Source organism: Orycteropus afer, unplaced genomic scaffold, assembly GCF_000298275.1.
Source record: "Orycteropus afer afer isolate SDZICR_OR568_19922 unplaced genomic scaffold, OryAfe1.0 scaffold00505, whole genome shotgun sequence".
NCBI lineage: Eukaryota > Metazoa > Chordata > Mammalia > Tubulidentata > Orycteropodidae > Orycteropus > Orycteropus afer.
The window spans coordinates 1,747,411-1,757,950 of record NW_006922092.1 but is presented as its reverse complement, the minus strand read 5'-3'; the positions used below and the strand labels follow the sequence as shown (position 1 = coordinate 1,757,950).

General features: G+C 38.1%; 1 protein-coding gene across 1 annotated transcript in view; it reads left to right on the top strand.

The window, feature by feature from the left end:
- LOC103209600 (alpha-fetoprotein-like) overlaps positions 1 to 10,540 on the top strand; it is a 72,484-nt gene that overhangs the window by 43,206 nt on the left and 18,738 nt on the right. The window contains exons 9-12 of the mRNA XM_007955492.1: positions 1,841 to 1,973; positions 3,758 to 3,855; positions 5,884 to 6,022; positions 9,344 to 9,570. Of these exons, the coding sequence (XP_007953683.1) occupies positions 1,841 to 1,973; positions 3,758 to 3,855; positions 5,884 to 6,022; positions 9,344 to 9,570 (597 nt within the window). The remainder of the gene's footprint in view (positions 1 to 1,840; positions 1,974 to 3,757; positions 3,856 to 5,883; positions 6,023 to 9,343; positions 9,571 to 10,540) is intronic.

Below are 10,540 nucleotides of genomic sequence, written 5' to 3'. Positions count from 1 at the left end.
TCGAGTCAGCCCTGACTCATAGCGACCCCTCCTTGGGTTTCCAAGGCAGTATCACTATGGAAGTAGGATTGCCCAATCTTCCTTCAGAGGAGTGGCTTTGGAGAATAGCACTAGTTATATTTCTGAAACTATGTTTGATACTGACTTACAATAGTAAATGTCATGATCTGAACTCACTTGTTACAAATTCTTAAACTTGCATTTTTTACTGATAAAGAAGTTGATAGGCATACCATTCTAGCAGAAAGCATATTGAACCATGAATTGGAAGATCTGAATTCCAGCCCCATCTTTATCACATAAACTTAGTCACTTCATTTCTCCACACCTTTCTGTTCCAGTTGTAAATTGTGGCGGTTGGAGCAAATAACCTTAAAGGCCCCTTCTGTGATCCTATGATTCCTTTGAAAATATACCAGAGTCTAAATTTTCCTTTCTTGCAACCCAGAAGAATTTCTTGATAGTGAATGATTCACGCTTGATGGTTTATTTGGAAAAGGTACACTAGAATGAAACACTGTCCAGGCCTGCATTATTCTCAGAATCACTATGTTTCAGCTCATTATTGCAGCCACTGTGTCAATGCATCTCACTGGGGGTCTTTCTCTTCTTTGATGACCTTCTACTTTACTAACAAGATGTCCTTCCCCAGTGACTAGTTCCTTGTGTTAACATGTTCAAAATACATGAAACCAAGTCTCACCATCTTTGCTTCTAAGGAGCATTCTGGCTGTACTTCTTCCAAAACAGATTTGCTCATTCTTCTGGCAATCCATGTTATAGTCAATAGTTTTTGCCAACCCATAATTCAAAGGTAATGATTCTTTGTTGACCTTCCTTATTCTTTGTCTAGCTTTCATATGTATGTAAGGTGTTTGAAAATAGCATGGCATTGCCAGATGCACCTTAGTCCTCAAGAAGATATCTTTGCTTTAAAGAGGTCTTTTAAAGCAGATCTGCCCAATGTAATACATTGTTTAATTTCTTGACTGCTGCTTCCATGGGTGTTGATTGTGGATCCAAGTAAAATGAAATCCCTGACAACTTTAATCTTTTCTCCATTTATCATAATGTTGTTTATTGGTCCAGTTGTGAGGATTTTTTTTCCTTTATATTGGGGTGTGATTCATACTGAAGCCTCCAGGCTTTGACCTTCATCAAAGTGTTTTGAGTCATCCTTGCTTTCAGTAAGCAAGGTTGTGTCATCTGCATGTCACAGGTGGTTAATGAGTCTTCTTCCTATCCTGAGGCTGCTTTCTTCTTCATATAGTCCAGCTTCTCAGATTATTTGCTCGACACACAGACTGAATAAGTATGATGAAAAGATACAACCCTGGCACACTCCTTCCTGATTTTAAACATGCAGTGTCCCATTGTTCTCTTCAAATGACTGCCTCTTGGTTCCAAATGAGCAAAATACTTAGCCAGCACTTTAAAACAACTGTAGTAATTGTAAAACTTGACCTCCAAGATCAGTGAGGAAAATATATTCTAAATAAAATCCTTTAAATTAATTTCTAGTAAATTAATTAATTTCTAGTAAAAGTCAGTAGAGGTCCTGAGCCAGAAACCACCAGCTAATTAGGATATTTTAGGTTCAAGTTCTGGATCTGCCACTACTGCTTTGTGACTTTGGGAAAATCACTTAATGTTGGTGATTTGGTTTTCTTATCTCAAAATAAAGGCAATGAAATCTTTCTGCCTGTTTCCCAAGATTTTCATAATACTCTAAGGTCAGTTAAAATACTGAATACTTTTCAGAGTCATAATTGACTTTGGAAAGAAAACTGTGACCTCTGAATTTTGCTGATTACTTTCTAATATGTTTCATATGATACAGGTTTCTTTATGAATATTCAAGAAGACATCCAAAATTGGCAGTTCCAGTAATTTTAAGAGTGGATGAAGTGTATCAAAATTTATTGGGAAAATGCTGCCAATTACAAAACCCGCTGGAATGCTATAGCCGTGGGGTAAATTTCTTCCTTCTCTTTTCTAAACTGTTACAGATGATTACAAACAGGAAAAATTCAAGTGCCATTAGTAGCACCATGTTTTTGTAAGATGATCATGCATGCTCTTTCTAATTGCAGGTACTAGACCAGAAACACATGTCTTCTATCTATATAAAAGGCCACATCATCAAACCTTAACACCTCTGTGGGGGAGTCAGCTTGGTAGATTTGGTGTTTATTCATACCTTTTCTGTGTAATGTCCTTTGCGAAGTGAATATAGATGGCTGGCTCCACCCCATGGCTGGTAGCATGAAAGAATAGCCAACTATAGTATGAGAAGGTCTACTATTTTCATGAAGCAGCCTTGGAAATTGCCTTTATTTCAGTCCAAAAATCATTCTGCTCACAGGTAGTGTTTCTGTTGTATACCTGATATGAAAAAGCAGGTGGTCTCACAAACCTCTGGCCAGAAAGTCCAGTATCAATGGTTTTCCCTGAGCCAGGATGGTTCTGGTTTGTCATTTTAATTAATGGCTTACCTACTTGTAGAGGATTGAGGCAATGCAAAATGGTATCTCTTTTCCTGTCTGGGCTCAAACAAGTACACCAAGCATATGTCTTTGCCCAGAGAAAAGGATAAATGAATGTCATTTACTCTTCTGTAGCAAGTACCTTCTCCTACTGCAGTCCTTCAAAATACTTAAGATGGGAACAGCACCTTACAGGAGCATGAAGCTTTAAATTTGACAAAGAAGCTTCACAATCAGTGTCTTACTTGATCCTCACAACAGCTTGGCAAAACAGGCAATAATGATAATTAATCACATATTACAGGTGAGAGTCTTGAGTTTCAGAAGGTTTAGGTGATTTGCCCAACAACACACAAGCAGTAAGAACAGGGCTAAGTATTAAAACTGAGTCAATTATTTGCAAATCTGATAAAATCAAGTAGGCTGGGTTTGATTAGTTAAGATGTAACCAATTCTCCTACAAAAGAGCTAAGATCATGTAAGATCACAGTATCATCCCTGTGGAATGTTATTTTCATGGTCTATGAACTTTTTGAGTTTTCCCTTTGTTCTGTAAGTTTCATTTGATTCACTTTAATGCATATTTGTGAGTGCTTACTATATTCATAAAGAGCTCTGGTGGCATTGTGGTTAAAGCATTGGGCTACTAACCAAAAGTTCGGTGGTTTAAACCCACCAACAGCTCCATAGGAGAAAGATGAGGCAGTCTGCTTCCATAAAGATTTACATACAGCCTTGGAAACCCTATGGGGTAGTTCTGCTCTGTCCTATAGAGTTGCTATGAGTTAGAATTGACTCAGTGGCAATAGGTTTTTGTTTTGGTACTATGTTAATACATATCAGTATTTCCATACATGTATCTACACATCTATATCTGCTCTGCTTAACCAACACACACACACCGACTAACCATACTTGGATCTATGAATGACCTCTAAAGGTCTCTTTCTGGCTTAAAGATTGAATCTTGAATCAAGCTGGAAGAATGGTTCAGCTTATGCATGTAAAATATGCATTTAAATCCACAAATGAGTTGGTTTATGTCATTGGAAACTTAATATCAATCTTGGTTTCTCACATCTCACAAAGTACAGGGTAGTATGTCTTTTAACAAAACATTTTTTTTCAAGATTGGCAAACTCACAAGGTAGATAAAGCCTTGGGTTTAGGAAAATAGTTATATTAAATTATCACAGAAGGTAGTTTTGCAATCTCACCTCTGGATATACTGTTGCAATCATAGATACGCACTGATTTTCTTTCTTTTTCAGAAAGAGATGTTCCAAAGAGTGGTTCAGGAAAGCCACAAGCAAGTAAAAAATCACTGTGCTTTACACAAGAAATTAGGAGATAGTAACTTCCACAACAGGTATGTCTCAAAGATAGTCTCTGGGTTTATGATTCTTAGTGAGTTTTAGTGAACTCCTGATTTTGAGAATGGTGAAGAGTTTATATCTTAACTTAAAATCTAAGAGGCCAAGGAAAAGAATCAGTTTAGAATTAACTTAGCTCTCTTTGTCTTCATAAGATAAGAGTTTACCCACCTTGGGTACTTCTACAGTGCTCTCCAGTCAGTTCTATGGATTTCAGGCAAGGCCCAGAGGCTGGGGATCTGGCCCAGGTTTAGTTGATACCTGTAATATCACAGAGCCCCTCTCTCACACTGGAATCTGAATATTTAGTTTCCGGCTCACCTGAGATTTTGTGTCAAGGATGTAACAGAAATCTTATCTATAGTCCTTTTGTTTGTTTCAAGCCAGGTTCATATAGCAAACTTAGTATTTTTACCACTGAGATAAGAGATAATTCAGTGTCTTTATTTGCCAGAGCAAACACACATATAGAATCTGGTAAAGCCCATAATATTTTAAAGTTTGAGATATGAAAAATTAAAAGCCATTTTTTTGTAATCCTTAGGATCTTACCATAAGAGTATCTTTAGAAGTAGAGTATAGAGGAAAAGTTCAGTTTGATATTGTTTTTGTTAGGTGCCGTAGAGTCAGTTCTGCCTCATAGTGTCCTATGTACAGCAGAATGGAACACTTCCTGGTCCTTTGCCATCCTCACAGTTGTTGATATGTTTGAGCCCATAGTGCCTCATATTATTGAGCTTAAATTAAATGTCCAGAACAATGGATTCAGAAAAAGTATTCTTGTTCCAGAAAGAATATTTGGCTTATTACTTTTTTATTACATTGTGCTCAGTTGTTAATATATTCTTTGAGGATTAGATCTGGTTCTCAAACTTTAGAGTACATTAAACTTACCTGGAGTGCTTATGAACAGATTCAAATTTGAGTTTCCGACTCAGTAGGCTTGGGATAGGCCTTCAGAATCTGAAATTCTAAAAAATTCTTGGAGATGCCAATACTGCTGGTTCAGGAATCATACTTTTAGAATCACTGGATTAGGTGCATTGCATCATCGCGTGTTGTAAAAAATAACTCTTCCCCCAACACACTTTCGATCAGAATTACAATTTAATTGATTCTGATTCTTTATCTTCAAATCTAGTTCTATTAGGATCTTTCTCCTAAAGATTTCTTTTCATATCTTTCAGTTCCCACCACCACTTTCCTAGTTCAGTCCATCTTTTATCTGCACTGCTAGAGCAGGGTTTCTTCCCTTGCTTTGCCTTTTACCCAGGTCCAATCAATTCTTTACACAAAAGCCATTGTGATTGTAAAAACATTACAATTCTGCCTCTGTAACCAGGTTTCTCCATTCCTCTTTCTCCAATCTCCTATCCTCCAAACATGAAAGCAATTGAATGATTTCCCAAACGTTCCTCCCCCACCTTCGTTGCCCTTCACCTGGCTAATTCCTAGTCATCTGTTAGAGCTCAGCTTAGATCCATTTCCTTTCAGAGGCCTGCCGGACCAATCTGGGATGGGATACGATGCCATTCCATGTGCATCTGTAGCCCTCTGCTCTCTTCTCATCACATTGGCTCCTTGTCTCTTTCCTCTACTAGGGTGTGAGTCCCATGAGGGTATGGACAGCTCCTGATCATTACACTTTCCCTTATTCCTGGAAAATGCTTAACACTTTGAAGATAAACAGTAAAAGCCGTAATGGCCTATGCATATATTTATTTCAGAAGTTGTGTACTCTAAGGCTTATCTACAGCCATCCAAATCAGCTATTGTAGCATCTCTGATAAACAGAACAAAGATAGGTCATGAGAGATGGGAAGAGAATTCTAGATATCTTGAATAAGACATTGGAACATTGAAAAAACAACTAAAAGGATAGTATTAAGCCCAATTTAATGTCTTGTTCATCGTAAAGCAGAGATAAGTTAGATAGTGAGGAATTTTTATATTCTGTAAATTTTTTTTCTTTAACATTTGGATGCAGAGCCATTATCAGAAGTAAGAGAAAGTTATTCTTTCAGGCTTCTAGTCCTTTATACTAAGAAAGCCCCACAACTATCTGCTCAAGAGTTGGTTGTGTTCTCAAAGAACATGGCAGCCACTGCCACCAAATGCTGCCCCCTGAATGATGAACAACAATTTGCTTGTGTCGAGGACTTGGTAAGCATATCTGTGCCTTTATATTTGCCTGTTCTCAAAGTTATATCTTCACCCCTCAGCAATCAGTCTCACTTCCAATGTACCCATCTATGAACTGCCAATACAGCCTAATCTTTCTATCTTCAGGAGAAATCCTCTCAAGTTAGTGCATACCTTTTTCTTTGGTTAGCAACATGTATAAGACTGTCACCTCTCTAACAGAGGATGTCAGATTCCCCAGGTCTATCCCAGGATCACACCCCAGGACTGATTCCTTAGAGTTTTAGGTAAAAAAAAAAAAAAAAGTGATTTTGTTAGCAACTTCAAAGATAAAACTAATTTTTAGCTTAGCTCATCCAAATCAAATGTACACAAATTAAATTTATAGGTAGAACAGTGGTATGTTCATTTACAGTGAGCCATGTCCTTTTCCATTGGCAGGAATAGTTGGATCTAAGATCTAAGACGTGTAGTATAGTTATTTGTTTCAATTGTGGTAAATATATAGGTAATAAAACATTTACCATTTCACATGTACAGTTCTGTTACATGAGATATGTTCATCACGCTGTTCAACCACTCCCATTCCCCAATTTTTCTCACCTGTAACAGATGCTCAGTGCCCCCTAGCATTGTGTTTCACTTTCTTCCTCCCTCCTGCCTGCCCCTGCTAACCACTAGTCCACTCTGATCTCTATACATGTGCCTTTCTAGATATTATAGACTTCATGTAAGTGGGGTCATATAATACTTGTCCTTTTGTAATGGTTTTATTCACTCAGCATAATGTTTTCAAGGTTCATCCATGTTGTAACATATATCAGAACTTCATTTTTCTTTATGGCTGAGTAATATCCCATTGCACGTTTAGGCTATTTCCATCTTAGGATACTGTGAATAATGTTGCAATGAATATGTTGTTGTTGTTGTTATGTGCCATCGAGTCGGACCCGACTCATAGCTACCCCTCCTTGGGTTTCCGAGGCAGTATCACTACGGAGGTAGATTGCCCCATCTTCCTTCTGAGGAGTGGCTGGTGGGTTTGAACCGCCAGCCTTCTGGTTAGCAGTCAAGTGCCTTAGCCACTATGCTACCAGAGCTCCCTGCAATGAATATAGGTACACAAGTATCTGCATTCTAGAGAACATTATTTTCTTCAATCAAAATGCGTGGGAAGCTGAATTAGGATATGGGTATTAGTGCACATGGAATCAGAAGAAGGGCAAGGATACTATCAAGTGATATTTCTTCCAGGTTATGGTAAGACATGAAAAAGTATTCTTCCCTCACAGTGGAGAACATCTCTCCAGGGACCAGGATGCTAAAGTCTCTGAGATAGAGTATTTTTCTCTCAAAAACGAAAACAAAACTCTTTGCCTTTGAGTTGGTTCAGACTCATGGCAATTCTGTGGAGTTTTCTTGGCTGTAATATTTACAAAAGCAGATTACTATACCTTTCTTCTGTGGAACTGCTGGGTGTGTATGCACCACTAACTTTTAGGTTAGTAGTTGAGTGCAAACAGCTTGTGCCATGGGGAGATCTATTATTTCTCTCTCGAGCAGTACTGTTGTAACACTATTGAATTCTAATTCCGTTACAGCCTTTCTCTGCCCTATGTTCCCTGTAGAACATCTCTTTATGCTAACTCGGTCTTTCTTTTGACAAACTATAATTGTTTAGGTTGCAGATTTAAAAGTTTATATTGTCCAGCCCTGCCTTCCTTTTATTTTATTACTAATTTTTATTATATAGTCATGACTTCTTTGGGGGAAAATTTTTTAATTAGATTTGTATATTCCCAAAGCCTTATCTATAGGAATCTCTTTGGCTACTTCTAAAATGCATAAACTCTTACATTAAATGTGGATGCTTATTGATCTCAATTACTTCATCCCACATACATTAGTGACAGGGAATTTGGGTGGTCACTATACTCAGACTGGGCAATCTACTTCCATAGAGATACTGCCTAAACCCAAGGTGGGGTCGCTATGAGTGGGAATCTTCTTGAGGGCAGTGAGAGTGAGACACTCAGACAGGCTTACAGATAGGCTTACGGACAGCATTAGGTTAACTATCAGGGTCCAGGACACCGATCTGTGACCAAAACAATGTTTCAGTTCTATAAGGAGACAAGGATATGAAGTAGGTAACTGAAAGTGAAGCCAAACATGGAATTCTTTCATCATCTGTTTATTTTTTATTCATTAAATAAATATCCACAGAGCATCTGCCGTGTGCCCAGTTCTGTAGTAATTACAGAAGTCCAGTTATAAAAATATCAACAAACTGGATTTGAGCTTCTTAAGCAAGAAGTCCAGTCATCAGTTTTGAGTTTGAGGCAAATATGCAGTAATGCTGTTTGAGGTTTTGGTAGAGCATGAGAAACTCCTGCTTCAAGTCAACACTAGTGTAATGGGTTAAATTGTATCCCTTCAAAATATGTGTCTAGTTGGTGAGGCCATGTTTCTCAGTGGTTTGGCAGTTTTGCAGTCATTCCCCGTGATTTGATCCGATGTGATTAGCCAATCAGTTGTAAAGGAATTAGTTGTTGTTGTTATTTACCTTCGAGTCGGACCCGACCCATAGTGACCCCTCCTTGGGTTTTCGAGGCAGTATCACTAGGGAAGTAGATTGCCCAACCTTCCTTCTAAGGAGTGGGATTAGAGTGGGATGTAACACGATTACTAAGATCACAGCCCTGATCCAATGTAAAGGGAGTTTCCCCAGGGTTTGGCTTGCGTCACCTTTTATCTTACAAGAGAAAAACAGACAGAGAAGTGAGTAGTAAAGAAAGACCCTGACAACCAGCAAGAAAGAAGAGCCGGGAGTAGAGGGCTGAGAGCCTCCTAGACCCAGGGGAAGATTGGTGCCATGACGTGGAGATCTCCAAAGATACCAGGCCCATAGAGTGCAAGGAGACAAGGACTTTCCTCTAGAGCTGACACAGAGAGAAACCTTCCCCTAGAGTTAGCACCTTAAATTTGGACTTCTAGCCTCCTAAATTGTGAAAGAATACATCTCAGTTTGTTAAAGCCAGCAACTTGTGGTGTTTCTGTTACAGCAGCACTAGATGACTAAGACAACAACTCTAGTATCGGGCTGGGGAGGAAACTAGAGTTGGGTCCAAGTGAACTCAACCTGAAGATGGCTTGATGAAGGAAGACAAGCTGGGAACCAGCCTACCTTGACACTCTAGCTTTTCCCCAAAGAGTGAAATGTAGACCTAACTAGCAGAAACTGAGATTTAAGGGTAATTAAATATAATCTTGTTTTTCTATGTGTAAAAAAGAAAATAACCATCAACCTATGATTCTTGTTTTAATTATTTTCTGGTAAAGACAAAGCTAATTCTTGGAGATATATGCAGAAGACATGAGACTGAGCCTATCAATGCTGGCGTGGGTCACTGCTGTAATGACTCCTATGCCTTCAGAAAGCCATGCTTTGATGATCTGCCAGTTGATGGAACTTATGTTTCTCCATCTCTATCCTGTGACAAAGTCATCAGCTTGAAAGAGGACTTATGCAAAGCTCAGGAGGAGGAGTTCCAAACTGAAAAACAAAAGTAAGGATGTTTGTTTACTTTGTTGTTCTTTACCACCAGCAAGGGAGCAGGTATAAAGAACTTTAAACTGGGCATGGGCGTAAGTATTACATAATGAATGGAACAGCTAAATATATGGCTGAAGGTCAAGTGGAATTTATAATATTCTGTAGTTTTGCAATTATTGCTATCATATTTCCAACCCCAATTTTATCACTTTTCATGATATTGAAGCACAATGATCAGAAAATGGTGAGAGGAAAATACACTAACATATTTTTCCTAAAATGTCAACTATGGAACTTGGTGACATAAAGTATTCCATGAAAAAAGTGTTCTGTTATTAAATGAGTTTGATTAAATATATTTAGGAATACTCCAGTTCCTTGTTCTTTTTAGACATTCACACCTTCCATTAGCAATAGAAGTCAGAAAGTCCTGCAATAAATTAAACTGTTTATCTTGATTTAATTTAGACTCATTGGGGTCACAGAACATACTAAGAATCTGCAGGGTGAGTATGCTGGAACATGACTTTAGAAATTTCCATTAGAGTGAAGGATGTTTATCAGCTCATAATATATAATAACTTTTCCTACTACTTCCACCACTGTTACCAGGAGTGCTTGTTTTATCTGTTTGGAAAGACAGTTTTTGAGTGATTAGTAGAAGGTATCAGCTGAGTGGTAATATGAAGTCAACTCTTGAGTCCTTAATTTCCCCTCCCTTTTTTCTGTAAGGCAGTTTCCCACACCACTAAGGCATTTGTAGTAACCTCTCAGAATATAGAAAAATATAGAAAAGTATCACTACAGGAAACCAACATTTAATACCATGTATATCATTTTTTTATGAAGATATAAAATTAAAAAGTCCTGAAAATGGAAGCCAGCTCTGATATTATCAATCCTCCCCATCTCAAATTTAGGAAATCCTTCTAAAATCCACAGGAACCATGTCTGCACAGTTCCTTCATGAATATTTCCAGTAA